This window comes from Hirundo rustica, chromosome 1 (genome assembly GCF_015227805.2).
Source record: "Hirundo rustica isolate bHirRus1 chromosome 1, bHirRus1.pri.v3, whole genome shotgun sequence".
Lineage (NCBI taxonomy): Eukaryota > Metazoa > Chordata > Aves > Passeriformes > Hirundinidae > Hirundo > Hirundo rustica.
The window spans coordinates 20,660,484-20,679,369 of NC_053450.1; the positions used below are offsets into that span (position 1 = coordinate 20,660,484).

General features: G+C 37.6%; 1 protein-coding gene across 3 annotated transcripts in view; it reads left to right on the forward strand.

The window, feature by feature from the left end:
* UBR5 (ubiquitin protein ligase E3 component n-recognin 5) overlaps window positions 1-13,797 on the forward strand; it is an 85,576-nt gene extending 71,779 nt beyond the window's left edge. For all 3 annotated transcript variants that reach the window (XM_040087422.1, XM_040087444.1, XM_040087457.2), the window contains 18 exons: window positions 1,045-1,118; window positions 1,684-1,856; window positions 1,956-2,069; window positions 2,617-2,837; window positions 3,480-3,600; window positions 3,706-3,804; window positions 4,068-4,311; window positions 4,909-5,020; window positions 5,544-5,688; window positions 5,983-6,113; window positions 6,991-7,051; window positions 7,344-7,519; window positions 7,882-7,966; window positions 8,849-9,004; window positions 9,384-9,497; window positions 10,751-10,895; window positions 11,466-11,551; window positions 12,636-13,797. In XM_040087422.1, coding sequence (XP_039943356.1) covers window positions 1,045-1,118; window positions 1,684-1,856; window positions 1,956-2,069; window positions 2,617-2,837; window positions 3,480-3,600; window positions 3,706-3,804; window positions 4,068-4,311; window positions 4,909-5,020; window positions 5,544-5,688; window positions 5,983-6,113; window positions 6,991-7,051; window positions 7,344-7,519; window positions 7,882-7,966; window positions 8,849-9,004; window positions 9,384-9,497; window positions 10,751-10,895; window positions 11,466-11,551; window positions 12,636-12,848 — 2,470 coding nt within the window. In that variant the 3' untranslated portion in view covers window positions 12,849-13,797. The remainder of the gene's footprint in view (window positions 1-1,044; window positions 1,119-1,683; window positions 1,857-1,955; window positions 2,070-2,616; window positions 2,838-3,479; window positions 3,601-3,705; window positions 3,805-4,067; window positions 4,312-4,908; window positions 5,021-5,543; window positions 5,689-5,982; window positions 6,114-6,990; window positions 7,052-7,343; window positions 7,520-7,881; window positions 7,967-8,848; window positions 9,005-9,383; window positions 9,498-10,750; window positions 10,896-11,465; window positions 11,552-12,635) is intronic.
* Window positions 13,798-18,886: the final 5,089 nt, after the last annotated feature.

The window sequence follows — 18,886 nt, forward strand, 5'->3', positions numbered from 1 at the left end:
GATCTTTGCCCCTTTTTGCTCCTAATTTTCAATACTGCAGGTCAAACTTAACTTTCCATTTTCTCTACAAATTTAGTAACTGTAAAATATAAGATACTGATATTTTAGATATATATTGGACTGCTACTGGAATACTATGTTCTACTTAGGTTGGTAATGTAAGGTTTGTTATGACCTCAGGGGTGTATCAGAGGAGGGTGTTATAAACAGTAGTTTCCTTTACAAATAAGAATGATACAGTACAGTAATCAAATTTTTGTATTGTCTGACTTGAGTAGTTTTAGCCACAGCTTTAACATTTTTCCAAGCAATAACATACTTCCAGAACCTGCTTTTTCCAAAAAAATTTCACATACTGATATCTGTCAAATAACTGTTAATTAAAGGATTGTGAAATTTACATGAAATGCATTTGAAACTATGAAGGCCTAGACCAATTAAAAGTGAGTGGTTCAAACTGTTGCTTCTGTTAGATGGCATATTAGAAGTCTGAGTAAAATGAACTTTTATCAGCCTTCATCTAGTTTCAGAACACATTTCACAATGCATAAACTGCCAGAAATGAATACTCATCAAAGTTCTTGACAGAACAGTAGTATAATACAGTGAAAACAAGTTTGTTGTTGTTGTTGTTTTTCTGCAAGTGCAGTTTGCAGACTTACCTTCTGAAATTACATCAGTGAGATTATTTTAAAATTTTGGAATACTATTCACTTGCATATTTCTTCTACTAATGCAGGGTATCTAGGATTTTATATTGATAATAGTGTTTAAAACCAACATCACTACCCAAAGCTGTAACTTTTAGGTTCCAGCTTGGTAGGTGGCCACATGGCTCCGAGGGTAACTGTGCGAGTGACATAGTGAGTATGTAATGAGTTCTCTATGGTGCTTCAGATTTAGTTTCGTTTTTCTTATGTATAACTCTTAAGTCCACTTTCTGATTATGCTACAGATATAGATGTTTTGCCTAATAATTTCTTCAAGATGGTTGACTCTTTTTTCTTTTGTTTTGTTGTTGTTGTTTTGGGTGTTTTTATTAAGAACTCGGGAGCTTTTGGAACTGGGTCTTGACAACGAAGATTCAGAACATGAAAATGATGATGATACCAATCAAAGTTAGTATACAAAAATTGACATAGCATACCAAAATGCCAGACTTCCTTAGTGCTTTTTCCCTTCAGCTAGCTGAGACGTTGAATAAATTTTGCTGCTTGTATATGTAAAGTTGGGTTTTAGGAAGATTTTCTTAATGTTGTTACTTTACCAAGTTTCTTCTGCTATTGCCTATTTCATTGCCTCTCATTTCAGGGCCATCCTTTCATCTTCTTTCTCACTAAATTGCAGCATTTCTGCCCTTACCTATCATTCTGCTTTAAAGTTTGAATCACAGTTAAACTTTTTTTAATCTGATGGAGCTGTGTTGAAAATGGTAGAATGTGTACTCCTACATACAGTGTAGGAGTGCCTGTTCAGTAAAGCTAGGTGTAGTAAAAAGAATAGAAATGACAACTAAGCAAACTAATAAAGATCCAGCATTTGCAGAAGCATCCTGTAGAAGTATTAAATTTGCAGAAATTCTCCTCTAGTCAGGTAGCTAAGAGGGCAGGATGTTAATTTTTGGCATTTTATATCCTTTGCTTTTGTAACTGTGAAAACTGATTTGAAATCTCTGATATTTAGGTGCTACACTCAATGACAAAGATGACGACCCCCTCCCAGCAGAGACTGGCCAAAACCATCCATTTTTCAGACGGTCAGACTCTATGACGTTCCTTGGCTGCATTCCACCCAATCCTTTTGAGGTTCCTCTGGCAGAGGCCATCCCCTTGGCAGACCAGCCACATCTATTACAGGTGACATCAGAGATGGTGTTTTGGGAGAAAACTGCAGTTTGCTTTTCCGTTCCTCACCGAAGTATATTACTGACCCAGAACTCTTTTGTTGCTTTTCAGCCAAATGCTCGCAAAGAAGATCTGTTTGGCCGACCCAGTCAGGGTCTGTACTCGTCTTCTGCCAACAGCGGCAAGTGCTTAATGGAAGTTACAGTGGATAGAAACTGCCTTGAGGTAAATGTAAAGCTTTATTACTTGAAGCAATATGGTGATTTAAACTAGAACCTTCAGTCCTTAAAAGGACTCTTAAATGTTTTCAGAGAGAATTTAATGTAGCTTTTAGAATGATAATTTAAAAGCCCAGTGCCTGTGAAAACTTGAAATCTTTATGAATAAAGTATGCTTAATGTAGAAATTTGATGATTATTGATACATAGCAGCTTTCAGGTAATATTTTTAAACGCAGCAGTACAATTCTGAGGTAATTTTTGGAATGTTAATTATATAATTATTTTTGATAGAAAGATTTAAATCTTCCTATAGTCCAGTAGATTTGGCTTGCCTTTAGACTGAACATTAATTGTTAAGCATATGAAATGCAAACATAGAGTGGGGAATTTTTTTTCCTGTATTTATTGAAATGATTGAGGTCACTGTGTTTTAACAGGTCAATTACAGTGTTCACTTTTGTGTGATTTAAAATACACATCTATGAATGTATGTGCTGAAAAAGCCTTCTAGGCTGCTTTGAAAGTGCAATTATATTTTACTTGTCCTTTAGGTTCTTCCAACTAAAATGTCTTATGCAGCCAACTTAAAAAATGTTATGAGCATGCAAAATCGTCAAAAGAAGGAAGGGGAAGAACAAAATGTGCCTACAGAAGAATCTGAGAGTTCAAAACCAGGACCTTCAGCTCACGATCTCGCAGCACAGCTGAAAAGCAGCTTGTTGGCAGAGATAGGATTGACAGAAAGTGAAGGGCCACCCCTCACATCTTTCAGGTAGCTGAGTTAAAAATTACTCTTTGAAATATTACTGCTCTGATAAATGGTTGATTGGTATTCTGGAAAGTATTTTCTGAATTAAAATGGGTAGCTTAATTTAGCTTGCATTTGTAGTTTGTGATTAGTAGCTTCTAAAGGGAATAGCTGAACAGTCTTCAAGAAGGTCTGTACAAACTGTAGACAAATTCCTTTACTCCCCGACTTCCTGCTGCAGACCTGCTGTGATGTCCTGGGTAGCCAAGCTGAGGAGTTGGAATCGACAGCTTGCAATCTGTGTCTGGTGGTGCTGCCCACACTTAATTCACTTAAGGTTTCAACTGCCCTTACTCCAAATTACAGCTATTTTAAAAGAAATTAAGGGGTCTTGGTTGATTGGAGACTAGTAACAGTGAATTCCATGTAGCAGCAAAAGTTACGTGCTTTTGGAGTAATAACCCTTTGGAAGCAAGACTTGTGTTTCTGCTGATACTAAGCAGCTTCATGTGCTTCTGTCCACAGACTTAGTGTACTGTGTTGTTGTTTATCAGGAATAAAAAACTTAGTTGAAGGCAGAGGGTAAGAAAAAACTGAAGTTCACAAAGTGTGTCTGAAATATAACTTGATTCCATGTATCTGTCATTTTTTCTTCTTTTCTGTCAGGCCTCAGTGTAGCTTCATGGGCATGGTTATTTCTCATGACATGTTGCTGGGGCGTTGGCGCCTTTCTTTGGAGTTGTTTGGTAGAGTATTCATGGAAGATGTTGGAGCAGAGCCTGGATCGGTATGTACTTCTTAGCGTAAGGACAGTTCCTCTTACAACTAAATTGTGACTCTCCCTTATTATTCTGATTTTGGGGTTTGTGTTTGTTTTTTTAATTATTTTTAGATCTTGACTGAATTAGGAGGCTTTGAAGTAAAGGAATCAAAATTCCGCAGGGAGATGGAAAAACTTAGAAACCAGCAGTCAAGGGATTTAACATTGGAGGTAAAAAATGTTAGTTTATCTTTTAATAAATTTTCATTAAAAGTTGAATTATTACAGTAACTTGATAGAAGTTTTATTTCAGAGTCTGCAAGCAGGTGCCTTAAATCATATTTTGTTACTTTCGTTGCAATTACTCTGTAGTTTTTCCCAGTCTGATTGGTATTTTTTGAACCTCTGCAGCAGCGTCCAGAAATGTGTTGTGAAGCTGAAAGTCTCTCTGTATGATAATTGATAAAGAAATATTTTTTTTGTATTTTTACTAGGTTGATCGAGACAGAGATCTTCTAATTCAGCAGACCATGAGGCAGCTGAACAATCATTTTGGTCGCAGGTGTGCTACCACTCCGATGGCTGTCCACAGAGTGAAAGTCACTTTTAAGGATGAGCCCGGAGAAGGCAGTGGCGTAGCACGAAGCTTTTATACTGCTATTGCACAGGCTTTTCTGTCAAATGAGAAACTGCCAAATCTAGATTGCATTCAGAATGCCAACAAGGGTACCCATACAAGTAAGTGATGCACAGCAGTTAATCTACAGAAAACATTCATAAAAACCTTGGGTGCTTTTTACCTTGGGTCCTTTTTTTTTTTTTACATAGAAATACTTGGCCTTGTGCCAAAGACATCTCTGTTAGCTCAGCCCAGAATCCATAAGAATTATGTGTTAGTTCTCTGGAGCAAGGAAATGGCTTCCCCCTTCCATGCTTTCAGAAACAGGAACCTCTTGTTTTTCTTGCAACAAGAGTATGCTTTAGATGTGCTCAGATTTTTTGAGCATCTTTCTCTCAAGTAGGTAATTGTTAAGATTTTAGCTATTAAGAGCTTATAAATATTAATATGGCTGCTCCATCTGACTTTCCTCAAACACATTTTAATGTTTTTGAAAGTATATATAAATTCTTAAAGTATTTTGTCATTTTTAAGTTGGTACAAATGCTTCAGATCCTTTCTTAAGTTTGGCTGAACCCAATCACTGCTTCAAGTGAAGTGGTTCTTTCTCACTGATGTCTTTCAAGTTCTTCCAAAATTAGTCTTCCTTACAGTGAGACTTAAGTAGGAGAGAAATATTAAGACGTTTAAGTTTATGAGGTTTTTTTGCCCTTCAGGTCTGATGCAGAGATTGCGAAATAGGGGAGAGAGAGATCGGGAAAGGGAGCGAGAGAGAGAAATGCGGAGAAGTAGTGGCTTGCGAACTGGTTCTCGGAGAGATAGGGATAGGTAAGTGATAAATCTTTAACTTGATGAAGGTGTTTTGTCAAATAGAGTAATTGCCTTGGATATCATCAGGGAAAGATACTGTAACTTCCTCCAGTTAAAGAAGTCTATTTCAGGAGCAATTTGCAGGTTAATTTCTTGAAACTCAGTCTCTAGTTTTAATTATTTTAAGAATTATTATGCTTACTTTAGCATTAATAGGTTATGTCTCCACCACAGGCCATCAGTCTCTTCTGCTAAAACAATAACGAAAACTTGTGTACTAGAATAGAATTGAGAGTGGTTTAGAAACAACAGTGCCATTGGTGGCGTGTCTGACAGCTGTATCAAAACATGAGTAATACTAAAATCTCTGGTTCATTTTGATTCTCTTTCTGATTCATTCTCTCCAAGCAGCTATGAGCAACACTACTATTCCAGCAGTAAAGCTAATGCTAATATGAATCTGTGTGCAAATAATATTGTTTCCAGAGGATTTTTGCATTTTTCCTCTGAAATGAATACAAACTGCTCTGATTATCTTAAGGGACTTCAGAAGACAGCTGTCCATTGACACACGGCCTTTTAGACCAGCATCAGAAGGAAATCCTAGCGATGACCCTGACCCTCTCCCAGCACACAGACAAGCCCTTGGAGAGCGGCTCTACCCTCGAGTGCAAGCAATGCAACCAGTAAGACTTCCCTAATGCATTTAATGATTGTTCTTGTCATCTTGTAATGTAAAAATGTATTTCCTTATCCATGATTGAAATTATTGTAACATAATTGAAAGTATTCGAACATGTAAGACTGATTTTATTTTCTTTTTAATTTTATTAAGATTTTGTTCCTCTAATTTGTTGTTTAGCTTAGGAGCTGTCTTGTAATGCATTCTCTATTTTAAATACCAAAACTTTCATAAGATCGTATTTGAAAATGAGAGAACTGGAAGAGAATAGTAAGACTTATCACTCCTTTATCCCCAGGCATTTGCAAGTAAAATCACAGGAATGTTGTTGGAATTGTCTCCTGCTCAGCTGCTTCTGTTACTAGCTAGTGAAGATTCCCTTAGAGCAAGAGTTGATGAAGCAATGGAACTCATTATTGCACATGGCAGGTAAAGTATCAAAAGCAAGAATTGATTTTGTGGCCAGAGCACTGGTACTGTTCTACAGCCAACTGCAATATATGCATCTTACTCCTTGATAGTCTAGATATTTTTATGTGGACAAGTAACTTTTTGGCTTTTGTTTAATCTATCCTGACTGGTTTCAGAATATGACAGTTCCTTATTGAGAGTAGCCCTGCTGAGAAGGACTTGATGTGTGCTGGTGAATGAGAAACTGGACATGAGCTGGCAATGTGCCAGACATGTTCTGGGCTGCATCAAAAACAGCATGGCCAGCAGGTTGAGGGAGAGGATTCTGCCCCTCTGGTGAGACCCCACCTGCAGTGCTGCATCCAGATCTGGGGTCCCCAGCACAGGAAGGACATGGACCTGTTGGAGCAAGTCCAGAGGAGGTCACCAAGATGATCAGAGGAATCGAGTACCTGTTTTATGAAGAAAGGCTGAGAAAACTGGGGTTGTTCAGCATGGAAAAGAGAAAGCTTATGGGTGACCTACTTGTGACCTTCCAGTCCCTGAAGGGAGCCAACAAAAAGATGGAGAGGGACTTTATACATGAGCATGTAGGGACAATTCAAGGGGGAAGGGCTTCAAATTGAAAGGGAGTAGGATTAGATTAGATAACAAGAAGAAATTATTTACTGTGAGGAGAGTGAAGCACTGGAATAGGTTCCCCAGAGAACCTGCAGATCCCTGGAGTTCAAGGCTGGGTTGGATGGGGCTCTGATCAACTTGGCCTAGAGGAAAGTGTCCCTGCCCACAGCAAGGGGGTTGGAGCTAGGTGATCTTCAAGGTCCCTTTCTAACCCAAACCATTCTGTGGATCTGTGATGGTGAAATTAAATCTGGCTTTTTATTCCCTTCTCAAGGGAGAATGGTGCTGACAGTATATTGGATCTTGGATTGCTAGACTCTTCAGATAAAGTGCAGGTAATGAATGACCTGTTGCACAAAATTTATGTAAGATTCCGTTTTATCAGTTAATTTTAAAACTGGAAATAATTGGAAGCTTTCTTTATAGTGCAAGACAAAGTTCTGTTTAATCATTTTCTTTTGAAAGGATTAACAGTAATTAGTCAAAAGTATAAAATGTCATAATTAGGAAATACCACAGGAATTCTTAGCTGCTGGGATCTGAATCTTTGGGTCTAGTAGGAAATAGCTTGATGTGTGTCAGTAACTAAATTTAGTGTGTTAATTGCCGTTTTGACTTTCAAAACAGGAAAATAGAAAGCGACATGGATCCAGCCGCAGTGTAGTAGATATGGAATTAGATGACACAGATGATGGGGATGATAATGCACCACTTTTCTACCAACCTGGAAAACGAGGTTTTTATACACCGAGACCTGGTAAAAACACAGAAGCAAGGCTGAATTGTTTCCGAAACATTGGCAGGTGTGTTACCATTAACTTTTTAGTCTGAAAAAATGTAAAAGACAATCATCCACAACACCAGGGAGACTACCAGTGTTCCAAGCTGGAAAAGAAAATAACTTTAATGGTCTCTATTTCTCACACTGAGCCTAAATGGTGGAGAATTTGCATATGTTAACCTGAGGTTTCTTTTCCTGATAAATTTTAATTTTTTATCCTTTTTAAAAATTATGTATGTCCATGATTTTCATTTGTGACTGATAATTTTGGAAAGCTAGCTCCAGCTTAAGTCTTAGAATATTGGAATTTTTAAATGTGAGTTTGCTGAAAGATCTCTAGTGTAATTTCTGCTGTACCAAAACAAACTCCAATTATTTTTTCAGAATCCTAGGATTGTGCTTGTTGCAGAATGAACTATGTCCCATCACGTTAAATAGGCACGTAATCAAAGTTCTACTTGGCAGAAAGGTAAGTTGAACATAAAAATTTTAATTTCCTGTAATTACTTAAAATCTCATCTATAAAACAGGGGTTTTTTTCTCCCCTAACCACATATGTATTAACCAGCCGAGTTGATACTGGAACTGTATGGAGGTCTTTAATTTGAGGACTGGTAATTTTTTTGTTTCCTAGATTTCTAACAGAGTAGATGTACTAGAAACCAGGTTATTTGACTAAAATGTAATGATTTGTAATTGGTTAGCCTTCAACTCTCTTCAAAAACTACATACTGTCTCTGCTTTTTTTCTTCCTGAGGCTTAGAAACTGTAGTGTTGGACAATGCTAGGCAATAGCTTACAGAAAAGCATTTTTCTGCATATTTGAGAGATCTCATGGAATTAATTTGTAATTAAAATTTTGTCTCGGGTGTAGGTATAATTTAATTCAGAGTGATAATTATCTAAACTTTTGACCAAAACTGCTACCCTGGCCCAGTAAAGACTAATAATGTACAGCACTTTCGGTGCGTTAGTCAATGGCATTGTAAGTTGTGTCTGATCCAACAAACTTAAACCAAGGTTTATTACTGCTGGTCTTTCCTTAAATTCAGTTTTAATCACATAATCAGTTATCCAACATATTATAATCTTTAATGAAAAACAATTAATGGCAAAAATGACCTTTAAATACCCCACGGTGTCTTCCAAGAGCGATTGCCTTCTAATTCTTCTCTTCAGGTTTTTCTTGTTGAATATGTACCTTCTAAAGCAAACTGAAAGTAGGAGTTTAACTGCCTTTATTTCTGTGTGTTTGTGTACTTCGTTGCTAGTGCATGGACCAGGTACAGATCAGATAATTTCGAATTCCTAAACACCTGTTATGTTTCCAACTTCTGTTCTTTTTTCATAGGTGAACTGGCATGACTTTGCTTTTTTCGATCCAGTTATGTATGAAAGCCTTCGGCAACTTATCCTCGCTTCCCAGAGTACAGATGCTGATGCAGTGTTTGCAGCAATGGATCTAGCCTTTGCAATAGACCTCTGTAAGGAGGAGGGTGGAGGGCAGGTAAGCATGGCTAAATCCATGGCTCTGTAGTTTCAGAGCTTGACAGCTCATGCAGGTTGTAGCATGCACATAATCCATGCTCTTCTCAGATGGCAGATAAAACATTTTACTCTTCCTGGATCCAGTGCAGTGTTCTTTGACATTGAAGCCTGGATTTTTTTCTTTGAAAATGATACAGAGCCTACCAGAGACCCTGGCAACCGTGGTCAATCCTAGGGAATCTTTAAAACTAAGCTGTAGTAGTGAATTTTGCTTGGGCTTGGAGTGTATTAAGCAATAAATCACTCTGCAGCATACTGTGGTGGTTGTAATAATCTCATTTCCTTTATGTCACTTTTCTTCTTCCCCTTTTTAAATGTTCCTTATTTCTTTGCCATAGGTTGAACTTATTTCCAACGGTGTAAATATACCAGTCACTCCTCAGAATGTATATGAGTATGTCCGGAAATATGCAGAACACCGAATGTTGGTAGTAGCAGAGCAGCCTCTCCATGTAAGTCTCTAGTGGAGGTTTTTTTAAAAGAATAAAAAAAATTGTAATATTTCAGTCAGTTAATTATTCTCATTCTGGTGTTACTAATCAGGTTTCTTTAAAGTCTTGACAGCTTGATTAAATGTATTTAATTTTTCTTTTGTAATTGTATAGCTGTTTATGCAGTACTGTGAAGACTCAGTACTTTGAGTAATTTATTTAATAGAATGAAAGATAATCTATTCTTTAGTGGGTCTCATTGGTTAAATATATATATATTCATTTCTTGAGCTCAAATTGCACAAATCCTCTTGGAACTTTGTATTTGGCAACTACTTTGTTCTAATAATTTATTACCTTTGATTTGCTTGCATCCTTGTTCTAAGGAAAAATCATTTATAAAACCACTTCTGCTAGCCTGGCAAGAAATGTAAGATTTTACTAGAAAACCGTATTAAAAATGATTTGCTTTTTTTAAGCCCTTGTCAAATAACACTTACAGAATAATATATTTTGGCAGACAGTTAATGAAGGCCAGTCTGCTATATGATGCTAATCTAAACTTTGCTGCTTGTGCTCATTGTGGTTTCCTGCTGCACATCTGAGATAGGGGAGCAGGCTGCCAGATTGCCTCTGTGCAGCTGAGGTCCTAATTCTCACAGAAAGAACCTGTTCCAGGAATTAAGATACTTTATCTCCATGTCTGCATATATTAATATTTGACTCTTTATTTTAAAAGTTGAAAACTCTTAACACTTGTATTCATTTTGGAATTTTCTAAAGCAAATTGATTCATAGTATTCAATTTTTAATTTAGAATTTTCTATCTTTTCGGGATATTACTTATATAGAGTATATGTGTGTGTGTCTGTGTGTGTAATATATTTGATGCAGAGTTGGCATGTGTTTGAGGAAGCAAAGTAAAAGTAACATGCAAGATGAGGTTTTTTTAATTCTCATCAAATTCAGCACAGCTTAGCAAAACACCTGAACATTTTAGCATTAAAAGTGTGCATGTGCTTCTGCTCCTGGTGAAATATTCGCTCAAACCATTACTGCTTTCTTTTGCTCGGGTAGGTAGGGTTTAAAAATTGGTGCAGTTCTTTGTTTCAGAAGATTTGCATCTCAGATAATAAAACTTTAAAAGAACAGCTCAGAGAATAATGAATCTTGAGTTAAAGGGGATTTCACACAAAATTTTTCAGTAATGCTTTTTTAAAGTCAATCTTAAAAGTTACAGGGTTACAATGTGCATTTTTTGGTTTTCACTTAAGGCAATGAGGAAGGGGCTTCTGGATGTGCTTCCAAAGAATTCATTAGAAGATTTGACAGCAGAAGATTTCAGACTTCTGGTAAATGGCTGTGGTGAAGTAAATGTGCAAATGCTAATCAGCTTTACCTCTTTCAATGATGAATCAGGTATGAAATAACTTAGTCATAAACAGAGTTGCACGTATAACTTAACATTGTTTTTTCTGTGTGAAGTAGTTACCAGCATTAAACTCAAACTATCTCTTCAGGTCTGGCATTAGTTAATAAGCCAGTGAAAGTTGTAATAAAGTTATTACTTGGGATATTTTTTACATTCCTTGGAAAATATTTACCTTCAGTTAAGGGAGGGTGGAGAAAGCATGTTTTTCAGCTTTGTTGTCACTAGATGTTAAATACACGGATTGTATGGTAGTATATCTTTCTTGTGAAAATTCTTTAGAACTATAAATGTGATGGATTTAAGTTAAAAACTTCTTACATAATTTTTAAACTGCATTTAGTTGCATTTGGGCTTTTTGGTAAGGAGGAAGGAGTGGGAGTGGTACTGAGTTACGCCGGTGTTGGCCTTGCATTCAAAGCTATTAGTTGAAATTACTGGTGTCTGATATTTATGAATGTGTTTGTAGCTGAGATCCAGCCTGAAGCATGTATAAAATGGATCTCTTAATCTTATTGTCCAGTGTAGCAGCTGAATTGTATACCTTTTCATTTCAACAGGAGAAAATGCTGAGAAGCTTTTGCAATTCAAGCGTTGGTTTTGGTCCATAGTTGAGAAGATGAGTATGACAGAAAGACAAGATCTGGTAAGTTGTCCATTCCACTGGAAACATGCAGAAGAACTGGAATAACTGGTGTCAGTACTGTTCTTAACCGTGCCTACCTGCAGAGACTTGGTGAAGAGTTAAGGTAGCAGAGCAGGGTAGTAGGGTTGGGTAAGACTGTTGGTTCTGGAAACAACAGCTCTGAATCCTAGACCTTTGTGTATCTGAAAGTAAGAATGGTGTGTCCTTCTCCCTGTTCATAGGTCGCTTACAGAAGCACAGTTTCACTCTGCACAGTTGCTCTTGAGTAACTGTGTTGTGAGCTGGTAGGGTTTTGAGGTCAAGTTCTCTTCATTTTACTCACCTGACTTCTGTGTTTTCTGTGGGCCATATTTGTGTGTCTTCCCTGTAAGATGTCAGTAATGATAGCGTGTCCTTCTCAAAACCCTTTAGGAGTAATTGATGAGAAGCTTGAAAGAATAAGATAAGGTTCAGGGGATTTAATTTTTGAAAATTTTCCTGTAAATTGTATTCATTGTACACTTCTTAAAACTGTTTGTTTTTACCTTCCTACTCTCCAAGGTACTACCTCTCCCTTACAGTCTACGAAAAGAAAACAAAGAGTACTCTGAAAAGTGAAAACCCCAGAGCACATTTTTCAAGGAGTGTCTATGGTTACACCCTGGTGGTGACTCAGTATTTCACACTTGAGATAATAAACCAGTTACTCTCTGTTGTTGCCTTTTGTCTGTACCAGTACTACATTTTGTAATCTCTAACTGGTTTATGAGAGATTCATGATTCAATTTGTATTGATGGCAGTCACCACCTTCCCAGATGGATTTGGGAACATGTCATTTACTGAGGATTTGTTGATACAGGATAATTTTGAGTGCTGCTTTTATCAGTTTTATGAATGAGCAGTTGAGGAAGGGAAGTGAGCGAAGCTAGTACAGGAGCAAGTAGCATGACTGTGCAGTTTAGTTTGGCATATTGAAGAGCACATGGTATGATCAAACCTGCTGTGACTGTGCAGTTCTTTATTAACCTGTCCCTACACAATTTGTAGGCAGTATGAATCTCAGCCTTGTAAATCGTAATTTTAAATGCTGTTTTCTTTTTTCAGGTTTACTTTTGGACCTCAAGTCCATCATTGCCTGCCAGTGAGGAGGGATTCCAGCCTATGCCATCCATCACAATAAGGCCACCAGATGACCAACATCTTCCAACAGCGAACACTTGCATTTCTCGCCTTTATGTCCCACTCTATTCCTCTAAGCAGATTTTGAAACAAAAATTGTTACTCGCCATTAAGACCAAGAATTTTGGTTTTGTGTAGAGTATAAAAAGTGTGTATTGCTGTGTAATATTACTAGCTAAGTTTTGTAGATTTTTCCATTTGTCTATAAAAGTTTATGAAAGTTAATGCTGTCATACCCCTGGTGGTACTTCAAAGATTTAAATGCAAACATTCCTGTACTAAATTTGTAACATAAAGGCCTGAGGAGCACTAGCAATATGTGATTGCAACAGTTTGCTAGTCAATAACTCCTTTGCCTAACCCCAGCCAAAGATGACAGCAGAACAATATAATTTACACTGTGATTTATCTTTTTGCTGAGGGAAAATATGTAAAATGTTCTGAAAATTCACTGCTGCCTTTGTGGAAAGTGTTTCAGCAAAGGTTCTTGTATAGAGGGAGTAGGGAATTTCGAAATAAAAAATTAAGTATGTTCTGTGTTTTTAACTTTTTTTTTAATGGTGTTTAATTTGTGGTTGGCTGCAATTGTGTATCATGTATATTGAACTTGTAAAAAGTTCCTGACAGCTCAGATCCCGGAGTTGGGATTGTTCACTTATAAAACCACTTCCATTGCAATTTTTGTTCTATTGCATTGAACTCTGGCACATCAGATACCATCACTAATATTTTGCATGTAATCTGTACCTTTAGTGGGTTGTTTTCCTGTACATATTTGATGAGGCCAATGCACAGTATTTCATAGTTCACAATCAACATTTTTGTATCCTTGTTACAGTGAACAGACAGTCAGGAGATTGTTCCACTACCAGTTCTAACCCAACACTTGTACTACATTACCTAACTATGTAAACTCAGCCTGGGCACTTTCTGGTAACTGTAAAATGTTTATAAGATCATGATTATTGAAGATACATTTTTTGGAAAACTTTAATGTTCGTGAGCTGCTTAACTTCTTTTGTATCTAGCCTTTTTTTAAGTATCTTGTTACAGTTTTTTAATAAAGAAATTACAGACAAAGTACCAAGTCGTACTGAAGAAACAATAGTTTTTCTTTATTAAGCCATTTATACTTTAGCTAACAGCATACACTAAACATAGTTGTTCATTAAAAATTTGAATTTTGTAGCTGAAAAATTGACATGCAGAAGACATTTAGCCCACATTTTACAGTTAGCAGAGAATCCTGAAAGAAATGGGCCAGGCAACCCCTCCTTTTAACAGAGTTGGTTGGAAGGAAAAGTGGCTTGTTCTGAAAAATCTTAAGGCAATTAGATTAGAATAAAATTCTTGAACTTCATTGTAGTGAGTTCTACTGTATGTTCACTTTTGAAGTGGTTGGTTGCTTTTGGGGAGGGCAGTCTTTGAGCATAATCTAGGACTTCTTTTCCCTAAGGCATGAGAGATTTTTGAGAGTTAGAAATTGGTTAATGAAGAAAGGAGCTACTTTTTCTGTGTCAAAATAAATTTATGAAAGCTTAGCAGACTGAAGTATTGAGGGATAAGAGCTTTTGTGGTGGTGATGTTCTTTCTTCTCCAACCCCATTAGTCCATGCTAATGATTTTTTTTTCTCCCTTTTTGCTGGGAAGAGCTGAAGTAATGTTCTATCCAAATCCCAGTGGAACTCACCTTTGCCATAGCTCCTTTGGGACTGCCTTTCTGTCAGCTAGTTTTAGGATGACCAAAAGTTACCTACATCTGATTTTCAAAAAAGCCTCTGCTTTCATCATTTATTTAATTGATAAAGGTATGGAGTACAGTTGATACCACAATTTCTCATCACCAGTTGCCAAATTGATGCTGAAAATCCTGTTTTCTAAGTAAGGTTGACTGTTTCAGGCTTGTGTAGTTAAACTGCAGATAAATAGATGTAGAATTATTAATGCAGGTACTAATACTGCCTCTAAATTGATCATCCTAGAAAAGGATAGTTTCAATGTACGAGGATTGGAGTCTGTTTTAGATTTCCTGTTGTGGCCTCGAGTGTATCTTACATTCAAAACTATATTAGATTTTACTATACTAAAAAATAAAAAGCAGTACAGCCTCACAAATCTAGGTAGAAGCATTTTAGTATAGAGAAAAATTCATGCTGGTTTGGCTGTTCTCTTATACTAAGGAGGGTAAGTTACAAAGGTACAAAGCAACATCTACCTTATGCCTGGCTATCAAACTGCTGTGATTATTTCCACTACCAAAACTGCCTCTAACTGAAATGTGCAAAGTTAGTAGAAAGCAACAAAAGAAACTGTTTAGAATAGGCATCAAAGTCTAGTCTGTAAAATAAAGCTCCCTTCCTCACAAAGCTTTGTGAGGCTTGATGTACTAAGAAGTATCCAAGGCCCTTCGATGAAAGGCCATATATACATGTAAAGTACTGTGTATATATATGTATTGTGTGTATATGTATATAAGTGTATGTGTATGTATAACATATAAATATATGTTATATGTATATATATATTTCTGTATATAGCTTAAACATTTTTAAGTCCTGTAATGTATAGCTAGACAGAAGTTATGCAGATAGCACAGTAGCTCACCATATATACACACACAAGGCATTCTGATAAGCAGAGGGGGAATTTAGAATGATATATGCTGTCGTCATTAACTTGAAATATGTATGTAGCTTTATAAATAGCTTTTTTTTCCTCTGTATGGTATCTTTAAACTATATCAAGATTTTAATAAGAAAAATGTTTATTAAAATCATACACCTCCTCTCCCTTTGACTTAAGCCCTTCTGTTAGTTCACTTAAAACGTGGTAGAGAAACTAGTTAAATTTTGTAATGTTTGCACTTTTTAAATAGTCTACATACTTAGCTGTTCACCGTTGCTGAAAGAGGAGATAAAGGTAGCTACGAATAAAATGTTATGACCAACTACTAGAGTAGGTCCTAATCTGAATCTAGGGAAAACTGATACTTTAGTGCTAATTTCAGTGACTAATTCTTGGCTTTGGTTACTTAGCCAACTGTGTCCAACTCAAGATAAATCACTTGCTCCATCTTTGATAATTTTCCAGGAATGAAAAATTTTCACCAAGTGGTCTTTCCCAGCTGTGTTTGGAAGTGATTTTTCTTTCCTGCAAGTTAGTAATTTGGTTGCTAGATAACAAACAGTGATAAAGCTCTAAGCTGGCAAACATGTGAATCCAAACCAATACCCTTGCACAGCAGCATTCAGAGAGGCAGAGGAAAGGAAATTTTCTTCAACTCTTAAACAATGTTTATCTTTGTATGCAATTGTGCAAATCATAGAGACCTGCTGTTTTTCCAGAGTTTACTTCCATGCATCTGAAGAGAAGTGTGTAGTGAGCAGGGCTGCACCTCTCCATGGTAGTTGGTTTGCAGGTGGGAGAAGTTCCCCAGCCGCCTCCTGCGTGGTTGCTTCTCAGCGAGAGCCAAAATTCTGCACAGCTCCTGGTCATCCTTAACACCATATGAAAGATTGTTCACTAAGTTTGTATTAACCTCCTCCTTTCTATGCTTACTGCTGTGCCCTAACTCCCTCTTTATAGGGTCCCATAGCCTGTGGATCATGTCTGTGTGTGCATCTGCAAATGCCGTTCTCAGCTGCTTCTGTGTCCGTGCTCTTTGCTTCACTGACACTTGGATTTTTCTGGCTTCCTCTCTGTAAGGCACACTGTGGATACCTCGCTCAGTAGCTCTGATTCCCTTCCTCTTTTCAAGTTTTGTAGGATTTGACCTTTTTTCTGAGCTCTTCAGTTTGCCTATTTAGTAACAGGTCTGCTGAAATCAAATAGAAAATTCTGCATGTCTAGATTAACTAGATTTCAGCACGTGTGGCACTAGCTTCTGATGCGGAATGTATGTCCACACATTAAAATGCATAGGTGAATGGGTCATGTGAAAGCTTCAGTGACTACCTGGAAGTCACAGTGCTGGAAGTTTCCACATGATCTCTGTGGGGAGGACATGAACAGGCTTCACAACTGGAATGTGGCCTCCATGACAGGACTTCTGGCATCATCGGGGCTCTGATGGTTACTTTGCTAGTTAGAAATTGCTTTTGTGGCTTTCATTTGCAGCTATTTCAGATTTGCTGAATTGAGAAGTGTGGAGGGTTTTTAATTTTTTATGGATTTTTTAATGGAGTTGTCTAAGAGGATAACTTCATGTCTTGCTTGAAACAATCCTGTGAGAGACTATTTTTCCCTTTTGTCAGCAGCTTCATACAAAGGTATTTTTTGTCTATTATCACCACAAACTACTATTATAGTAATAGGCTGTTTAGGATAACAAGAGGCAGTTGGTTGCTCCCTGGTGTTTCAGGACTTTTCCATAATGATGAAACTCTTCAGTATCCCTTTGTCCAGTGGCAATGGCAGCTAACAAATGAGTATGCTTGAATACTGTAGTCATGTAAACCTACTGGAAAATAGATTGTTGGCACAACCTATAGTAAGGTTTCTCTGCAAGGAGACTGCAAGGAGACTTAAGGAAATTTTAGGCTTTAGACATACTGAAATTGAATTTCTGAGAGTGAACCGTGCTAAGCTAAAAAGCAGATTTCACTTTAATTTATAAATGAAAATTCTTCAATTTACCTGAAATGACATTTTCATATAAAAATTAGAGTTATAACCCATTTTAAGACAGCTGAGTATTGCCCCAAACATAACACCTTTTGGGGGAGGGAAGAAAGAGGTTTTACAGTTAAAGCAGTGATGAGCACATTTGCCAGAGTAGGACAGCTGCCACAGCAGTGAGGAACTAAGGGAGGAATACAGCTTCCACCCCCTGTTGGGGAGCTTGTTCTAAATAGGACATTGTAGGTACAGCCGAGTAATCTCAAAGCTTACAAAATCGGGTGTAATGGTGTATTTCATTTGTATGTGCTTATCTGTATTGCAGTGTTGTGTACATGATTTAATTTTTATAAAACAGCTAACAGAAGTTGACAGATTTTTGTGGCAGTGCAAGAACAGCCACATGCTGTTTGGTTAATCCTTTCCTTTCCAGTATTCTTCCTTTTTTTTGTGCATCTTTAGGCACCATGTAAGTAGACATTTGCTGTGCATAATAAGGGCAGGTGTTTAAGAAGTTATCTCCGAATACTTGAGTAATTTTCTATTGCTAATTATATTAATTTATGGTAGATCTTAATCCCTGTCAGGACAGGGCATCTCCTTATTTAGGGAACTGTGAAACAGTAGCCAGGACAATCAGATTTGGGGGCTAAGACAACTGGTATGCAAGTCAGTGTCATTTAATATTTAGAGTCTGCTGCTTGGTTTTGGTCCAGAAACTCATGCATCTTCCCCTTAAACCACCAGCAAACTCTCTATTATACACACCAACAGAATTTGTCTGTAAATGGGTCAGTTGGGTTTTGCTCTGCATCAGTCAGTGTTCCTCTAATTGCTCTGGACAAAAGCTGGAATCCCTGGTAGTCCGTCTGCTTTGTGTGAGTGGAGCTGTTGTTGGACGTAAAGATTAAGCAGCTTGTATTTCTGGAAAACAAAACTTCAAGGATGTCTCGGGAATAACAGTACTCAGGTAACAGCAGATAGCGTTAATGTGAATCCACCTTTTCTCATTTACTGTTTGTGTGTTCCTGCTGTGCTTTTCAGTCACTTGCTGCTCAGGCACATGCTTCTGCTCTTCAGAAAACTCCATGTAAGAAAACCAGAGCTGTTCTATTACTTAGTCACAGATCTCACCACGGAACTTTTCTTATCCCCTGCCCTGGTGAGGCTTGAGTGTGTCTCGCAAGGCATAAAGAAGCCGCAGGAACTAGATGCAGTCCAAACTGGGGTGACTTCCCCTTCCCATGCTTGGGAATGGAGAGAGGGGAGGTCTCAGTCACTGTGGCAGCCAGGCGCCTTTAAAAAAAAAAAAAAATACCCAAAATCTTAAGGGCACACGAATTCTTAAAGCAGAACCGAAAGTTACCTTTCTGGAAAGGTAACTTTCCTTTTTTTGAAGCGCTCTCTGCTTGCAAGAAGGGAGAGAAACAAACACCAATCATACTTTCACCAACAAGCCCTTGGCCAGCGCCTCCAAGCGCCGCAACTCCGCGTTTGTTATGCAATTACCGCGTCCTCCCCGGGGGAGGAGCGGCCTTGGCCATGGCCGTTCCCCCTTC